A 19,621-nucleotide genomic window follows, 5' to 3' on the forward strand; every position below is an offset into this window, starting at 1 on the left:
ATCCACTGCTCTGCCTTCATCATTGTGTTTTGTCACATCTTCAAAGAATTCAATAAGGTTTGTGAGGCATGACCTGCCTAACAAAGGCATGTTGACTACCTCTAATCAAACCATAGTTTACCAAATGATCAGAAATCCTGTTTCTCAGAATCCTCTCCAATACTTTACTCAAAACAGACATGAAACTGACTAGTCTGTAATTCCCAGAATTATCCCTGTTCCCTTTCTTGAACAGAGGAATAACATTTACCACCCTCCAATAATCTGGCAGTATTCCAGTGGACGGTGAGGATGCAAAGATCATTGTCAAAGTCGCAGCAGTCCCTTCCCTTGCTTCCTGTAGTAACCTTGGGTATATCCTGTCTGGCTCAGGGAATTGATCTATCCTTATGATTTTCAAAATTTTCAGCATATCCTCCTTTCTGACAACAACTCTGTTCTAGCACATCAGTCTGTTTCACACTGTCCTCAGAAATGTCAAGGTCTCTCTCAGTAGTGAATACTGAAGTAAAGTATTCGTTCAAGACCTCCCCTCCCTCCTCCGACTCCAGGCATAAGTTCTTTTCAGTATCCCTGATCGGTCCGAGCCTCACTCTGGCCATCCTCTTGTTCCTCACCTAAGTGTAGAATGCCTTAGGGTTTTCCTTAATCCTACTGCTAAAGCTTTTTCATGCCTCCTTCTAGCTCTCCTAAGTCCATTGTATCTTGTAACCATCTAGAGCCCTGTCTGATCCTCGCCTCCTTAACCTTACGTAAGCTTCCTTTTTTGTCTTGACGAGATGTTCCACATTCCTTGACACCCAAGATACTTTCAGCTTACCATTCCTTCCTTACCCCAGTGGGACAAACCTATCCAGCACTATCAGCTAGTGCTCCCTAAACGACCTCCACATTTCTGAAGTGCATTTCCCTGAGAACATCTGTTCCAAATTTAGTTAGGAACTGTAGCATTGTAATTCCCCCTCCCAAATGAATTCTTTCCCATACTATCTGTTCCTATCCGTCTCCATGAGTATAGTAAAGGTCAGGGAGTTGTAATCACTATCACCAAAATGCTCTCCCACCGAGAGGTCTGACACCTGGCATGGTTCATTGCCGAGCACCAAATCCAATATGGCCTGCCCTCTAGTCAGACTATTTACATACTGAGTCAGGATTCCTTCCTGGACACACCTGACAAATTCGGCTCCATTCAACGATTTGAACTGAGGAGGTTCCAGTCAACATTAGGGAAGTTGAAGTCACCCGTGACAACAGCCCTGTTACTTTTGCACCTTTCCAAAATCTGCCTCCTACTCTCTTCCTGTGTCTCTGTTGCAACTGGGGAGTCTGTAAAACACTCCCAACAAAGTGACGTTCCTTTCCTGTTTCTGACTTCCACCCATTCTGACTCTGTTGGCAAACCCTCCTTGATGACCTCCCTTTGTGCAGCTGTGATACAATGCCTGATTAGCCACTCCTCCACCTCTATAACTACACCTCTTCCCCTGTGATATCCAAGACATTTGGACAGGTACATGGTAGGAAGCTTTAGAGAGATATGGACAAAACGCAGGCAAATGGGACTAATTAAGTTTGAAATACCTAGTTTTCATGGATGAGTTGGATTAAAGGGTCTATTTCTGTCTCTATGACTCTATCTAAATGAACTGTCCTTAATTTGTCAAACATGTGTTTCACAAAACCAAAATGAGTGCCTGATTGAATTATGATTTTATACATGTCTATTATGGTTATTAACTCCTTAACAGTGGAGTTTGGCATTTTTCTAGTGACAAATGCTAAACTAAGTTGCCTTTTGTTTTCTGCTTTCTGTCTGTCTCCTTTCTCTGTTGTATTTGTGGTTTTCCAATCCATTGGCACCTTTCCAGATTCTGGGGATTTTTGAAGATTACAACCAATGCATTTATTATCAATGCAGACTCTAAGATGAGGCCATCGCATCTGGGAGACTTGCTAACCTTTAGTCCCATTAGGTTTTGTAGTAATTTTGTCTCCAGTGGTAATGATTTTTTTTAAAGTCCCTTCTGTCCTTTCACCCCTGTGTTTTCTACTATTTTTGGAATTCTACTTTGTTTTTCGTGTGAAAACTGATGTTGTTTCTTTGTTTCCTGTATTAATTCCCCAGTCTCCCCTTCTAAGTACCAGTGCTCAGTTTTGATACTGTTTGCCATTGTAGAAGCTTTTAATATCTGCTCTTATATTTTGTTAGTTTTCTTTCATACTGCGTAATCTAATTGAAGGTAGAGGAGCCTTAAGCTACTGAATGGCTTCCTCCTGTCCCTAATATTTCCATGAAATGTGTGTGATGATTAGAATCACACACATTTCATGTTAATGCTCAAAATTGAGGTCTATGCAAAAGGATTTAGTAATTTCTGTGGTGCTATGGGATTTCAGTTTGTTGAGTTACACACATTTAGGTTGCAATATTTAGACTTGAAATTGTAGACTTGTAGCACAGGACATGGGAGCTGGATTTGGTTTCCATGTTAAGTAACTGAAGTGTGACCTATGAGAAGTTATTGTTGTATCAAGCTTAGGATTCAACCTGACTGCTTGTTAGTAATTTGTGCACTCTGGATCATGTGTACTTTCAACATCAGAGTTAAAATGAATCGTAAATAACATTGTAACTCAGACTTATCTAGGCTATTTTGAGCCATAATTGCAGCTATAATACTTTGAAAAAAAAATTCCTTCTATAGTCCTGCCTGTTAAAATATAGTTCTGTTTTAAGGTGTGTACTGCTTTTACTATTTATTCCTTTAATTCAATTTGACAAAATGTAAGCTATTTTTCTCCTTCCTACATCTCTCTTCAGTTTCCAGGGGTGTACTATATGTCATTTCTTTGTCAAATGAGTGAATCAGAGTTTGCACAGAGACCGCTCCTAACGCCACTCAGTAACTAGCCATGTGTAGACTGTGCAGGGCACACTTGTTTAGAATGCTCCAAAAAGGAATTTTCACACCCTGGATATCCCACAAAGCACTTGCACTGTTTCAGGAACACATCATATGGGTCTTGCGATGCCTTGGTGTAACTGTGAAGTTGCTCTTCCTGGAAAAATAAATGCTGGGAATCTGATGTGGAACTTTGTTTTTCAAAAATTTCATAGCTTTTCTCCATGAAGTATTTGAAAACTTCATCGGTTACAATTAAAATAAAAGCAAGTTCCTTATTCTTGGATTTTTTGGCACAGCTTGACGTTGTCTTGGAAACGAACTTAGCAACGATCCGTGTCCTGGAGACTGTTCAGAAGAAATTGTCACGAATGTCAGCGGAGGACCAAGCTAAATTTCGTCTGGATAACACTCTTGGTGGTACTTCAGAAGTCATTCACCGTAAGGCCATTCAGAGGATATATGCAGACAAGGCTGCAGACATTCTTGACGGCTTGAAAAAGAACCCTGCAGTAGCAGTACCCATTGTGCTGAAAAGGTAAAATATATTCTGGCCATGTACTATAAGAAAGTTTCATTTGTACTGTACTATATATTGAAATCTTTTAAAGATGCTTGTTTTAATATACAACAACATATATATTTGGCAAGAGTAGTTTCACAAGATAAAATTACTGCATAAGTCTTTGCAATGCTTTCCATATTAATAATTATTTGGTAATACAGAACTTGAGTATTTCTGAAAATGGCATTTTATTGAAGTTCTTTGTCTTTTACCATTAGGTCAATACGCAATTATACCAATTCAAAGGAAAATTACATTTATGAGAAGAGAGTGTTGATTATTTGATATGAACTCTGATTGACAGAGCCATTGCAATGGGAATGCACAAATGAATAATTGACCTTAACTTCTGAACTTCATTTACAGCCAGCTATTTCACACTTGTGCTATGTAAGAGCAACACAATTGGTGTTCACCATTAATAAGATGCTGCCATGAAGCCAAAAAGACATTCTTCCTATCATACAAACGAGCACTGCGCTATTTGAATTTCAATGCTGGTGTGATAACATGCCATGGTGTCAGCCATACATCCCAAAAATTAGCAAATCATATCAAAACAATATATCAGTTCAGCTAGTCACAACAAACAAGGTACTGACCAAACCTGCCCACATTGCAACACAAGGTCCAACAATGGATGTGATTCTGCAACTGGACAACATTTCTGGATAATTCTGAGTATGCACAGAATTTTGCAGGCACCCAATTTAGGACTGTCATTCAGGCCCATGGTATGATGCGCTTACATATACTGGAAGCTACGTGTATTAATTTTTTATATGTTACATATATTTGGGTGGCCTGGTGGCTCAGTGGTTAGCACTGCTTCCTCACAGCATCAGGGACCCAGGTTCAAGTCCAGCCTCAGGTGACTGTTAATGTGGAGTTTGCACAATCTCCCAGTGTCTCTGCAGGTTTCCGCTGGGTGCTCTGGCTTCCTCCAGCAGTCCAATCATGCTAAATTGTCCATAGCATAGGCTAAGGAGATTAGCAGTGGTAAATTTGGGGTTATGGGGATAGGTTGAGGGTTTGGGTGGGATGCTCTTTGAAGGGTCAGTGCAGACTCAATGGGCCATATGACCTCTTCTATGATTCTAATACATAGACTCTGTTCTGTGCAAACAGAGCATGTGCATTCACAGAACCTGTTTCAAATTAATCCCCCCCAAAAAAGATGACGGCCATTCACTGGCTCATTAATGAAGTTTAAAATTTATCGAAGCTTGACAGTTAATTATCATTCTTCGTGACAATCTCCTCGACCAATCAAGAGTTCACTTGCCAACCAATCAGTACTCTCCACTGATGCAGTATGAATGTTGATTTGGTATTCTTATGAATTGTCCTGATGAGTGCAAGATGAAAATCTTCGACAAAATGTGTCTTTTTCTTCCAGCGACACCAAAGTTTCCACATTGTATTAAAATGTGCATTGTATTTCAGTGCATAAATATCTCAAGTCTAGATATTGTCGTTAGCAATGTTTACAGATTTATACCCTCTGTTATTCTAATGCAGGAGCTTTTCCTACCAAACACCATTGAGAATAAATTGGTTAGCATGTGTGAAAATGGCAAGCACAGGAATGTCCTGCAAACCTCCTAAACATGTGCTTGTCATCAATAATTGCTCAGTTATAGTGTCTGCATAGTTATATAAAGCAGTTGATAGAGAATTTGGTCTTTGTGCTAAAGTGACCAGTCCCAGCTGTGTTAGTGGCAGGATTCTGTTGCTGTCCTCTACATGACTGAATTACAGAATGATTATAGCACATTATGGAGCCAGTCAGTGAGTCTGTATGGGCTATCCAAATTTACCTATTGCCCCTGAGAAGTGTCCTAGCTTCTTCCCATAGTCCCAAACACACTCTCTCTCTTCCTTTTTAGATAACAAACCCTTTTGAATGCTGTGATTGAACCCTGCCTCTGCCACATTGTCAGACAATGTATTTTAGATCTCAACCATTTGCTACATGAAAACATTCTCTTCATATCCCCATTGCATCTTTTGCTAATTCGCTCAAATCTGTGCCCTCTTGTTTCTAAACTTTCATCTGTCAAATCTCATTTCAACCTTCTCTTTTCCAAGGTAGAGTCCCAACCTCTGCAGTTAATATATTTCAGCATTGTTCAGGCTGAAGATAACATTGTGATTTCCACTATTAGTTGCTGTCTACTGACTGTAAGGAAACCTATGATCCTTGCAAAGCTAGTTCACAATTAAAGGAAGAGTTGACAAAAGAGAGCCAATTCACACAAAATCCTCTGTGTAATATATTTTGTTCAGACCCTGGTACAAAGAACAGAAACTTGGGTCAGGGACTAGAGGGTTGTTGGTGCTTCTGAAATCACAGCCCAGCAATAATCATAATTTTCAGATGGAGGGAGAAAGCAGTAGAAAATATTTGAGAGGGCGCATCATAGATTGTAGGTATTCTGAAACAGGACTACCTTTCAAAAATAAATTTGAACACGCAGAAGGACAAAACATGGTATTAGAATGAGCTATCAGGATGAATCCACAGCAGGTTTCCTGCTTTTTTGCAAACCCCTTTCTTTGGCCCATCTCCCCAATCTGGAAGACAGAAAATGTCTCCCAGAAGTACCAGTCAGAAACTTATAGGAACTGTGTGGTTTTCCACAGTTTTTACTGTCCCTCTGGTAGCGGTCTTGTGATTGAGAACTGCTTTCTCAAGACGTATATGGACTGTTGAGATGAACACATGAAACACCACAGCATACAAGGTTATGGGCCAAGTAGTAGAAAATGGAATTAGAATAGATGGATATGGACATAGGCCTGGATGAGATGTGCCCAAGGCTACTGTGTGATGTAAGGGAGGAAATTGCAAGGATTCCAACATTAATTTTAAAATGAGCTCTGGCCACAAGAGGGGTACAGGACGACTGGAGGATCGCTACGTGGAACTGTTTATCAAGATGGGTGGTAAAGTAAACTAGGAAACTACAGACCAGTGAGTCTAACATCTGTGGTATGGCAACTATTGGAAAAAGTCCTGAAGGACAGAAATATTCTCTGCTTGAAGAGGCAAGGATTTATTAAGGACAGTCAGATTGTTATCTAAAAAGGAAAAGTGTGTTTTTGATGAGAAGAACATAATTAACAAATTAGATTGATTTGAATTATTTGAGCAGGTGATTTGGTATGTAGCTGAGGGGAATGCAGTAATCTATGTGGAGTTCAAGAAGGCTTTTGACAAGTTCTCACATGGTAAACTGGTTAAGAAGCTTAGAACCCACAGGAACTTGGGCAGTTTGGCAAATCTGATCTAAAGTTGGCAGGAAGTGCTAGGTGCTGGTCAGAAGTTACTTTTATGATTGGAGACCTGCATTCAGTGGTGTACCACAGGGTTCAGTGGTACCACTGGATCCATTGCTGTCTATAGAGTACATGAATGATCTAGATATGAATGTAGGAGGTATGACCAGTAAGTTCATAGATGACATGGAAATTGGTGCTGTGGTAAATAGTGAGGGATAAAGCCTTAGACTACAGGACGATATATTTGAGCTTGTCAGAGGGGCTAAATAGTGGCAAGTGGAATTTAATGCTGAAATGAACGAGGTGATGCATTTTGTAGGGATTAACAGGTAGGGGAATACATGTTGAATGGTAGCACCCTAAGACATACAGAGGATCAGAGGGACCTTGGTGTGCATATCCACAGATCCTTAAAGACACAGGACAGGTAGACATATTAAAAGCATATGGGATACTTGACTTTATTAATCAAGGCTTTAAATGCAAGGGCAATGAGGTTATGATGGAGCTGTATATATTGTTTGATTAGACCACAGCTCTGGTTGTCACACTGTAGGAAGGTGGTGATTACAGTAGAGAGCGTGCAGAAAAGATTCACCAGGATGTTGCCGTGGCTCGCGAGAAACTAGATGGGCTGTTTTCCTCAGAGCAGGAAAGGCTGACTGAGGATCTGATTGAAGTGTACAGAGTTCTGAGGGGTGTAGATAGGAAGAAACATATTTCCTTTGCAGAAGTTTAGAAGGGATTCAAGGAAACATTTTCACTTCGAGAGTTTATGGGTACGTGGAACTCAGTGCCTGAAAGCGTAGGAAAGATAGGAATTCTCAAGATGTATATGGACTATTTAGATGAATATATGAAACACCACAGCAAACAAGGCTACGGGCCAAGTAGTAGAAAATGAGATTAGAATAGATGGATGCTTGATAACTGGTGCAGATATAATGGGCCGAAGAGCCTCTTTCTGTGCTGTAAAAACTCTGACTGTATAATTTTAGGTTTCAACGTAATGCAGTAACCAATATTCTCCCCATTTCACTGAAGTTGCTTTTTGGTTTGTTCTCTCGCAGTCTTTGCTTCTGTCTCATTTGAAGTTTTTGTTAGAATTTCTCTTTTTGCCTTTCCTTCTCAGATTAAAAGCAAAAGAGGAAGAATGGCGAGAAGCACAAAGGGGTTTCAATAAGATTTGGAGAGAGCAGAATGAGAAGTACTACCTGAAATCTCTTGATCATCAAGGAATCAACTTCAAACAGAACGACACCAAAACCCTGCGTTCTAAAAGCTTGTTGAATGAGATAGAGAGCATATATGATGAGGTATACAGCACATATGCAACTGATGTTTGTTTCTGGGAGAGGGGGAAAACATCTCCAGATGTGATTCAAGGTCCATTTGTCTACCAGTGGTAGTAAGAGGGTGATGTTTTCACCTCAATTTGACTGTGATTATTTGTTCAGGAGTGTTGATCTGAGAATTTGATGAGAAGTGTGATGCAGTTTCAAAGATTGTGACTACACGTCACTGGGATTTTCTGACATTTTGCCTAGAAATTGCTGCCAGTTATGGAAATTGTGACAATCTCTGTTTGTGAATCTCCCTTCCTTTCCCTTAGTATTTCTTCCTTAACTCCAGTTCACAGTGCTACGTCCCACCCACTAGATTACATCCATATTATCCCGACTCAAGACTCCTGCAGTTAAACTAATTTCCTAACCAGGTCAATAATTTGCTTTTAATTCCAAGAGCTTTAGCTAACAGTCCATTCTTAAAGGAGAATTTTAACTTTTCAAGGAACAATGAAGCCTGTAACCTGTGGGGAGCCAGTTCCTGAGCTTAGGAGCCAGTTCCTGAGGCTTAGGCAATGTAAAGTTATTGAGTAAATAATTTTCCTGTAGCATTTGGCAGGTAGTATTGTTGTGTCCTGTTGATAATGTCTGTTACCTGTCTGCAAAGTATATCCATTACAAACATTGGAGATTGGCTTACAAACATTGGAGATTGGCTTAATGTTCATTTCGGGCTAGTAACATGTGTTTGTGCATCACTGATCCTGCTAAATGTGTAAAAGGAAACTGCAACCTGTATTCATTTTGTAAGTGTATAGCTCAACAGGAATCACCTTATACAGTTTCAATTCAGAATCCTGGCAAGTGAGATTTAATGCTTTATTTCACAGTTGGGGCAACATCATTGAGACATTAATGATAAACTATCCTTTGTTGGCAACTTTAAATAACTTCTGAATTTTCTTTCATCTATTACAAAAATGCACCAACTGAAGTATCTGGGTGTGTCAGTTTTGGTTCCTTGGTACTGAATTTAATGCTTGTGAATCCTCATTCTGGTGATTTGACCACATAATGATGTGCTGGCATCTCCTGCAACCCTGAGGGAATGCTGCACCACTAGAGATGCCATTTGGGTGAGATTTTACTCCTTTTGGGCAGATGGAACTCTGTGCCACTCTTTTTAGGAGAAGCATGGGAGGTCTCTTTGATTTTCAACTAACATCACTGACAGTATAAGATCTTTCGTGTCTGTGGGCTCTTATGAACAAATTAGCTGTTTCATTTCCAAACATTGCATCAGTGACCACATTTCAGAAGTATTTAATTAGTACTTTGGAACATCCTGAGGCCATGAGAAGCATTGTAGAAGTGAAGTTTTTCTATGAAAATGAAATGGTTCAACATAGCACTTAAGACAACAAATTGGATCTGGATTAAATTCTGTACTTATAATTAAATCTTTTCAGTATTTTTATGCCTAAATATTTCTCTTCTTTTATTTGTGGCATTTTTAGCGACAAGAACAGGCATCTGAGGATCACACACATGTGACATCTGGTTCTCACTTAACATTTGTTTACGAGGACAAGCAGATCATGGAGGATGCAGCCTCTCTCATTATTCATCATGTGAAGCGGCAGGCTGGGATACAGAAGGAAGATAAATACAAAATTAAACAGATAATTTATCACTTCATCCCAGATCTGTTGTTTGCTCAGCGTGGCGAGCTGTCAGATGTGGAGGATGAGAAGGAAGATGAGGAGGATGAGGAAATGGACATTGACGAGAGCACAGGGACAACAAAAAAGCACAATGGCATTGGCAGTAGCCCTTCCAAGCCAAAACTGATGTTCAGTAACACAGGAGCACAGAAACTGCGGGGCATGGATGATGTATATAACCTTTTTTTTGTGAACAATAACTGGTACATCTTCATCCGGCTTCACCAGATCTTGTGCTCACGACTTCTGAAGATCTACAATCAGGCAGAGAAGCAGATTGAAGAGGAATGCAGAGAGAGGGAACGGGAGATGCTGACAGGAAAGCGGGACAAAAGTGACAGTCCAGCTTTTCAGCTACGACTGAAAGATCCGAGTGAGTATACACTGCAATCTCAGTAATCCTTCTCTCTTGGGAAATCGTAAATACAGTCACTTTATTTTCCCACAACCAACAAACTGATAGTGATGGTCTGACAGGATCTTTTATGATATATTTTCTAATGCTAAAAAGAGACATGTCAAAGTTTTTTGTCTAGCACTCATGAGAACAAACACAGAAGGCCAAATTGCAAATGATCGCAACAATTCATACTATAGCAGGAAAAGGGTGCTGATTGGTTGGCAGGTAAACTTTGACTGGCGTAAGTGCTGCCATGGAGAAAGCAATGATGCCCCAAGGTTGCTGGTGACATTGGTTGCTGTATTTTGGCATTTTTACTACTCTTTTCCACATTAAGAAATAGAAGACTTAATTTCAGTGTCATATTTTTACAGACAAGGGAATCTCTCTGCAAGATGAATTAAAAATGATACTTAGATGAAATGCAGTTGGTACACTGATGTAGTTTTATTTCTTCATAGACTAAAGAGTGTGCATTTGATTAACTTGTCTCATTATGAATAAATGTTTTTTTTTGCTAATGAGCTGAGAGATAGAATCTCTCGGATTGCACAGAATCAAACGGTTCAGCCTAGCAGACCCATGATAATGTTTGAGAATGAATGATGCTGACATTTCTAACATTTTGAGTGTTTTGTGTGGAACATTTTAAAATTTTGATTTGATTTAAGCTTTATTGTCATGTGTACTCAAGCACAGGAGTACAGGAATGCTGTGAAAAGTGTACAATGTCACCACACGCAATGCCATCTTAGCTACAAACATACCTAAGCACGAAACATAGGGAAACAAAGTTAAAAGTAAAGCATGACTGTTGTGCTGAGTATAAGTAGAAAAAAAGAAATAAAGTTGGAAGTTAACATTACTGTCCTTCCCAGTATTAAGTGAAAAAATAAGGAATAAAGATAAAAGTTGAACATATTTGAAACTGTAACATTCTACAATGCATTGGTTGCAACAGACTTGAGTTAAAACAGGCTTACGACCTGTATAAAATCTGTTGCAGTAATTTTGATCCGAGTAAACTATGGCTGATTTTGAATTTTGTTTTGCATGTTTTTGTTTGTCTTTCTTTGGTCTATAGATATGTGTAGTGCAGCAGTAGCACTTCTAGTAATGTGACTGACTGGTTAACGTCTTTCTGCGCTAACACAGTCTAGTAAACAGCAAGCATAAATTGTACTGAGGAGAAGAGCCAAATAGAATCACTGGTAACCTCTTGAACCAAAAGGATGCAGCCCACTGCTGTGTGATTTGAGCACATGATCGAAACTTGTTCAACTGCAGTATTGAATATCAGCATGATTGAAGTTGACATCCTCCTGATAAGACTTTAAAGTAAGGCCCTGGGTGTTGAGGATAACTATGGCACTATTCCGTGAAGAACAGTGGACACACCTACTATCCTGATTATTTTTAACCAGCGCTACTGGAAACAGATTGCTCATTCACTAGTTGCTGTCTGTGGGATCTTGCTTTATGATTACCTGTACAACAGCAACAATTTCATAACATAACTAATTCTGCATGAAATGCAGCAGAATTTCTTAAAACAGTTTTTATATGTACTGTTTCTAGTACTTAAAAAGCAAACAAAATATTATCAGTGTTTCTATGATAGGCGGTGATTAGGTTTGTTATTGAAATTATAGTCTTATGAAGCTATTTTCTCAACTTCACACTCTGTCTTGGGCTAGTCACTAATGGAGAAAATAGAACATAGTAATGAGGCAATGCTGAAAGAATTTTCAGGTTAACAGAAAAATTCTGGGAAATGCTATAAAAAAATAAAAGCTGAAATATTGCAGGTTGGCTGGAAGTGATGATTACGGTAACTTAATCACGAGAGAACTTAGAATGTCACTTTAAATCTGTAGTATTTTTGATTTTTTGACATGTTTCTCACATTGGACTTCCTCAGAAATCTTCTCCTTCAGGATAATTCATTTTAACATGTGATGTGATCTAAGATCCCTGCAATAAAGCAGAAAAGTAATTGCATTAGCTTTGTATGGGGTGGTACAACACAGGAGCTATTTGGCATATTTTGAATGCTTTGAAAGAATTATCAGTTAGTCTTATCCTCCTGTTCTTTGCGCTGCAAATCTAAGCATACTGCTATTCCCTTTTCAATGTTGCCATTGAGTTCCACCACCCTTTCAAACTGCATTTCAGACCTTGTGTAATTTTGTAATACACAAGATGGGGAATGCATATTATATGAGGTGCTGTGTACCTCAGATGTCAAGAATGGTCGTTTATATGTGCACAAGCTTGGTGTAAGGAGCTAAGTTTTACATGTGGCAGCAGAGGTGAGCATTTTTGTTTTATGTATATGAGAGTCTTGTTTATTTGGGATTGGATATAATACTTGCATTGCCATAAAATGCCCAGGACAAAATGTGATGGGAATAACTTTGAATGTGCAAGGCTTGATGGTGTAACATTTTTTTAAACAAATTTCAGTGGATATCGACGTGGAAGACTATTACCCAGCTTTCCTTGATATGGTCCGGAACCTTCTGGATGGCAACATGGACTCATCCCAGTATGAGGATACACTTCGGGAAATGTTTACAATTCATGCATTCATCGCTTTTACAATGGATAAACTCATCCAGAGTATAGTCAGGCAGGTAAGCTGTGGCCAGTCAGAATTCTTGCCATTTCTTCCTAAGTCTTGATTTACAATCCTGATCTAAAACTACGATAAATTGAATCACAGTGTACCTCTCTCCCATGCATATTAAGCAGACCTTCAAGATTCCCAAGGAGCTCCATATGTTTGCCCAATGTCAAAAATGAAAACACAAATACACAATAAATGTTGGATCTTTTCAGTTTGTTCACACTTTACGTGGCTTGATTCTTTATGGTAAAAGGTATTGATAAACATTGGAGTTTGCTCTGGAAAATCTCAGTAACCATTTTTCACTTAACATGCTGCCTTCAGATGAGACTGCCACATCACCATTGCAGTCACACATGCTTTTGTGTGATTTTGTGCTATAGTGCAAAATCTCAGAATAAATCAATGATTTTTGCAGTTTCAATTAGGGAAACAGATGTGTGAGCAGGCAGGCAGATATTAATTGAACCCTTCAGGGTCATCAGAGTGAAAATCTACCTTTTTGTTCCAATGATACGTTTCATCCACTTTCCTGATCTATGCCTCAAAAATGCTGGAGTTTAGCCAGGTAGTTTTGTTAGCCTCACTGCATGTGTGTATCTCAACTTCCAAAATCCAGCGTGACTTTGTGTCACTTTGGCATCAAGGTGAGTCTATCTAGTCCAGTTACTTCTTAAACAAAATATACTGATGTTGATATTTGGGGAATCCTTAAGAAGGGATGCATATTTGGTACATTGTTTATGACATATATGGTTATATTGACAAAAGACTGATTGGACACTAAGCAGAAATGAGCTGCAGAAGTGGGAATTGATTGAGCATGTGGATGTTGAGAAGGTACATGAGGTTTAGGAGAGATGTTGCCTGGCTGAGACATTTACTAAGATATGAAGTGTAACACCATAATGGTTTCAACCTGTATTGCTAATGTTGGATTAGACCATGCTGAAACCTAAAAGGTTTGGGCTAGGGATATAGCTTGGCAGAGTTTGGACATAGTGTAGGCAAGTTGCAAAGAAACCCAAAAAGGACGAGCTTGCCCCTTTTGGAGCAGACACAAGATTAACAGCTGTGACAAATCAAGACTAGTGATAGAAATTAGGGATCTCTGAAGAGTTTTAGAAAGGTGAAGACTTTGCCACAGAGAAGAAGAGAGAATGAAATTAAATCTTATTCTGGAGAACTGTGAGTGAGCAGAAGGTAATGTCATAGAATTAAGACATCTGCCAGAAGACAGGAAACTTAAGAATTGGGGTAAATTTGAAGACTTATCCAGTGGAGCACCGGTTTTATCCCTGTGATAAGTCATTCTGTCTGACTCATTTTCTGTCCTGCTGTTGATGCCTCATATTTCTTTGCCTACTCCAAGGGAGTTTTAGAAATGATGAATAACTCCTGCATGGCCTTCTGCTTTTTACCCTCATTAACTTGAGGTCATCTAAAATTCTACCTATGTCCTGATTTGCCCTTGTGCACACTGACTCACACAGGCTCTCTTTAATCCAAGTTGCAATTTTAAAATTCTTCCACTTATTTTTAAATCCTTCTGTGGACTTGCCTCTCCCTGTTGCTATAATCCCATCCAGTCCCACAACCATCTGAGAAGTCTGTGCACTGACATCTTGATTTTCCACACTCAGCCATTGTTCATGCCTTCAGTGACCTGGGCCCTAATCTCTAGAATTTCCTTTCTACAAGAGTCGGTCTCTTGGCTTGACTTTCCTCCTTGAAGATGCTCATTAAAATCAACCTCTTTGGCCAAGTTTTGGTCATCTGCTGTAATATATCCTTATGTTGCTTGGTTTCAACTTCTGTTTGTGATGCCAAAGCAATGTTTTATGTTAAATACCTGATATAACTACAATTTATTGTCATAATTTTTACATGATTTGGAGTATGTTTAAATTGTCCTCGAATGATGTGTTAGTCGAAACATTTCATTATCCCTGGTATTTTTCTAAAACGATACTTTGTAAGTTATAGCTTTAAATTCAGTTCCATTATTAAAAAATTGCCTGTGGTCAGGTACAGTTAGGATCGCTGTTCTGGTCCATAAAGCAAGGACAAATTTGTTTTACTTCTGATTTTACTTATGTTGTTTGTTGTTTTAATTTCATGGGTTTGGAAATTCATGTACCTTCTCAATAAATAACACTTACTGGTATGGATCTCTTTGAATTGCTTAGAAATGAATGAAAGCTGGATAAAAGTTTTTCTGTGAGCAGGAAGAATTCATGATGCATCTTATTACAGGGTAGTGTCAAAAAGCTTGGAAACTGCTGCCATAGGCAGTGCATTTTAGACTGACAGTTGTATAAAAAAGTGAACGTGTAAAGAGAAAACCAAAGCAATTGGTAAGATTCGGGAGTCATAGACATGTACAGCATGGAAACAGACCTCTGGTCCAACTTGTCCATGCTGACCAGATTCCCAACCTAATCTATTCCCAACCTAATCTAGTGCCACTTGCCACACTTGGTCGATAGCTCTCTAAATCCTTCCTAACCATATACCCAACCAGATCCCTTTTAAAAGTTGCAATTGTACCAGCCTCCAGCACTTCCTCTGGCAGTTCATTCCATACATGCACCACCCTCTGTGTGAAAAAGTTGCCCCTAAGATCTCTTTTATATCTTTCCCTTCTCACCCTAAACCTACGCCCTCTGGTTCTGGACTCCCCGACCCCAGGGAAGAGACTTTATCTATTTATCCTATCCATGCCCCTCATGATTTTATAAACCTCCATAAGGTCACTCCTCAGCCCCCGACACTCCAGGGAAAACAGTCCTAAGCCTATTCAGCCTCTCTCTATAGCTCAAACCCATCCGCCCTGGCAGCATCCGTGTAAAAGTTTTCTGAACCCTTTCAAGTTTCACAACATCCTTCCGATAGGAAGGAGACCAGAATTGCATGCAATATTCCAAAAATGGCCTAACCAATGTCCTATACAGCTGCAACATGACCTCCCAACTCCTTTATTCAATGTTCTGTCCAGTAAAGGAAAGCATACCAAACGCCACCTTCACTATCCTATCTATCTACGATTCCACTTTCAAGGAGCTATGAACCTGCACTCCAAGGTCTCTTTGTTCAGCAACACTCCCTAGGACCTTAACATTAAGTGAATAAGTCCTGCTAAGATTTGCTTTCCCAAAATGCAGCACCTTGCATTTATCCAAATGAAACTCTATCTGCCACTTCTCAGCCCATTGGCCCAACTGATCAAGATCCCGTTGTAATCTGAGGTAACCTTTGCTGTCCACTACTCCTCCAATTTTAGTGTAATTTGCAAACTTATTAACTATGCCTCCAATGTTCATATCAAAATCATTTACATAAATGATGAAAAGTAGTGGACCCGGCGCCAATCCTTGTGGCACTAATTGGTCACAGGCCTCCAGTCTGAAAAACAACCCTCCACCACCACCCTCTGTCTTCTACCATTGAGCCAGTTCTCCCTGTATCTGTGAGATAACCAGTCTCCCATGGGGAATCTTGTTGAACTCCTTCATGAAGTCCACATAGATCACAGCCATGTTGACTCTCCATAATCAGTCCTTGCCTTTCCAAATACGTGCACATCCTGTCCCCCAGGATTTCCTCCAATATCTTGCTCACTATCGATGTCAGGCTCACCAGTCTATACTTCCCTGGCTTGTCCTTACCACCTTTCTTAAATAATTAGCCAACCTCCAGTCTGCTGGCACCTCACCTGTGACTATCGATGATACAAATATCTCAGTCAGGGGCCCTGCAATCACTTCACTATTTCCCACAGAGTTCTATGGTACACCTAATCAGGTCCTGGGGACTTATCCACGAAATGTATAAACGCATATTGGACATCCAGTACTTCCTCCTCAGTAATATGGACATTCTTCAAGATGTCCCCACATTCTATATCTGCCATGTCCTTCTCCACAGTAAACACTGATGCAAAATAGTCATTTAGCATCTCCCCTATCTCCTGCAGCTCCACAAAAAGGCCGCCTTGCTGATCTTTGAGGGGTCCTATTCTCTCCCGAATTACCCTTTTGTCCTTAATGTATTTGTAAAAACTGTTACGATTCTCCTTAACCCTATTTGCCAAAGCTATCTCATGTCCCCTTTTTGCCTTACTGATTTCCCTATTAAGTATACTCCTACTGCCTTCATACTCTTCTAAGGATTCAATGCATCTATCCTGTCTATACCTGACATATGCTTCCTTTTTGTTCTTAACCAAACCCTCAATTTCTTTAGTCATCCAGCATTCTCTACATCTCCCAGCCTTTCCTTTTACCCTGACAGGAATATTCTGTCTCTGACTGTTGTTATCTTATTTCTGAAGACTATCCATTTTCCAATCATCACTTTACCTGCGAACATCACCCAAACAGCTTTTGAAAGTTCTTGCCTGATACCATCAAAATTGGCCTTCCTCCAATTTAGAACTTCAACTGTTAGCTCCGGTTTAGCCTTTTCCACCGCTATTTTAAAACTGATAGAATTTTGGTCACTGGCCCCAAAGTACTCCCCCAATGACTCCTGAGTCACCTGTCCTGCCTTATTTCCCAAGAGTAGATCATTTTGCACCTTCTCTAGTAGGTACGTCCACACACTGACTCTCAGGCAATTTTCTTGTACACTGTTAACAAATTCCTCTCCTTCTAAACCCTTAACACTATGGTAGTTCCAGTCTGTTTGGAAAGTTAAAATCTCCCTACCATAACCACCCTATTATTATTACAGATAGCTGAGTTCTCCTCACAAATTTGTTTCTCAATTTCCCACTGACTATTAGGGGGTCTGTAATACAATCCCAATAAGGTGGTCATCCCTTTCGTCTTTCGCGGTTCCACCCAAATAACTTCTCTGCATGTATTTCCGTGAATATCCTCCCTCAGTATAGCTGTAATGCTATCCCTTATCAAAAACGCCACTCTTGCCTCCTCTTCTATCCTTCCTACAGCATTTGTATCCTGGAATGTTTAACTGCCAGACCTGTCTATCCCTGAGCCATGTTTCTGTAGTTGCTATGATATTCCAGTTCCATGTTCAGAACAATGCCCTGAGTTCATCTGCCTTCCCTGTTAGGCCTCTTGCATTGAAATAAATGCAGTTCAATTTATCAGTCCTACCTTGTTTTCTGCTTTGTTCCTGACTGTTTGACGAGCTTCTTTTCTCAAATATACCAGTCTCAGATGGATCTGTTTTCCTCAGTATCTCCCTGGGTCCCACCACCTCCAGAAGAGATTCCAATGATCCAAAAATGTGAATCCTTCTTCCATATACCAGCTCTTCAGCCATGCATTCATCTGCTCTATCCACCTGTTCCACCCTCACTCGCTTGTAGCACCGGGAGTAATCCGGTTCTTGTTACCCTCAATGACCTCCTTTTAAAATTCTTGCCAAACTTTCTATATTCTTCTTTCAGAATCTCATCCTTTTCCCTTCCTATGTTGTTGGTCCCAATGTGTACAATTACCTCCTCTTGGTCCTCCTTCCCTTTGAGAACATTCTGCACCCTCTCTGAGACATCTCGATCCTGGCATCAGGGAGGCAACACACCATTCTCATTTTTCGCTGCTGGCTGCAGAAACGTCTGTCTGTGCCCCTGACTAGAGAGTCCCCTAACACAAACGATCGCTTGCAACCCGATGTACCCCTCATTACATGAGAGCCAGTTTTAGAACATCGAACAGTACAGCACAGAACAGGCCCTTCAGCCCACGATGTTGTGCTGACCATTGATCCTCATGTATGCACCCTCAAATTTCTGTGACCATATGCATGTCCAGGAGTCTCTAAAGTGTCCCCAATGACCTTGCTTCCACAACTGCTGCTGGCAACGCATTCCATACTCTCACAACTCTGTGTAAAGAACCCGCCTCTGACATTCCTTCTATACTTTCCTCCAACCAGCTTAAACTATGACCCCTCGTGCTAGTCATTTCTGCCCTGGGAAATAGTCTCTGGCTATCGACTCTATCTATGCCTCTCATTATCTTGTGTACCTCAATTTGGTCCCCTCTCCTCCTCCTTTTCTCCAATGAAAAAAGTCCGAGTTCAGTCAACGTCTCTTCGTAAGATAAGCCCTCCAATCCAGGCAGCATCCTGGTAAACCTCCTCTGAACCCTCTCCAAAGCATCCACATCTTTCCTATAATAGGGCGACCAGAACTGGACGCAGTATTCCAGGTGCGGTCTAACCAAAGTTGCAACAAGATCTCACGATTCTTAAACTCAATCCCCCTGTCAATGAAAGCCAAAACACCATATGCTTTCTTAACAAACCTGTCCAATTGGGTGGCCATTTTAAGGGATCTATGCACCTGCACACCAAGATCCCGCTGTTCCTCCACACTGCCAAGAATCCTTTTCTTAATCCTGTACTCGGCTTTCAAATTCGACCTTCCAAAATGCATCACCTCGCATTTATCCAGGTTGAACTCCATCTGCCACCTCTCAGCCCATCTCTGCAGCCTGTCAATGTCCCGCTGCAGCCTACAACAGCCCTGTATACTGTCAACGGCACCTCCAACCTTTGTGTCGTCTGCAAACTTGCTGACCCATCCTTCAATCCCCTCATCCAAGTCATTAATAAAAATTACAAACAATAGAGGCCCAAGGACAGAGCCCTGTGGAACACCATTCACTACAGACTTCCAGGCAGAATATTTTCCTTCTACTACCACTCACTGTCTTCTGTTGGCCAGCCAATTCTGTATCCAGACAGCTAAGTTTCCTTGTATCCCATTCCTCCTGACCTTCTGAATGAGCCTACCATGGGGAACCTTATCAAATGCCTTGCTGAATCCATATACACCACATCACAGCTCTAC

At 40.3% G+C, this 19,621-nt stretch overlaps 1 protein-coding gene across 3 annotated transcripts in view; it reads left to right on the forward strand.

Annotated features, from left to right (window-relative positions):
* Window positions 1–19,621, forward strand: part of sin3aa (SIN3 transcription regulator family member Aa) — a 136,859-nt gene that overhangs the window by 81,034 nt on the left and 36,204 nt on the right. For all 3 annotated transcript variants that reach the window (XM_060853567.1, XM_060853566.1, XM_060853568.1), the window contains 4 exons: window positions 3,206–3,444; window positions 7,889–8,072; window positions 9,560–10,139; window positions 12,633–12,802. In XM_060853567.1, the coding sequence (XP_060709550.1) occupies window positions 3,206–3,444; window positions 7,889–8,072; window positions 9,560–10,139; window positions 12,633–12,802 (1,173 nt within the window). The remainder of the gene's footprint in view (window positions 1–3,205; window positions 3,445–7,888; window positions 8,073–9,559; window positions 10,140–12,632; window positions 12,803–19,621) is intronic.

This window comes from Hemiscyllium ocellatum, chromosome 42 (assembly GCF_020745735.1).
Source record: "Hemiscyllium ocellatum isolate sHemOce1 chromosome 42, sHemOce1.pat.X.cur, whole genome shotgun sequence".
Lineage (NCBI taxonomy): Eukaryota > Metazoa > Chordata > Chondrichthyes > Orectolobiformes > Hemiscylliidae > Hemiscyllium > Hemiscyllium ocellatum.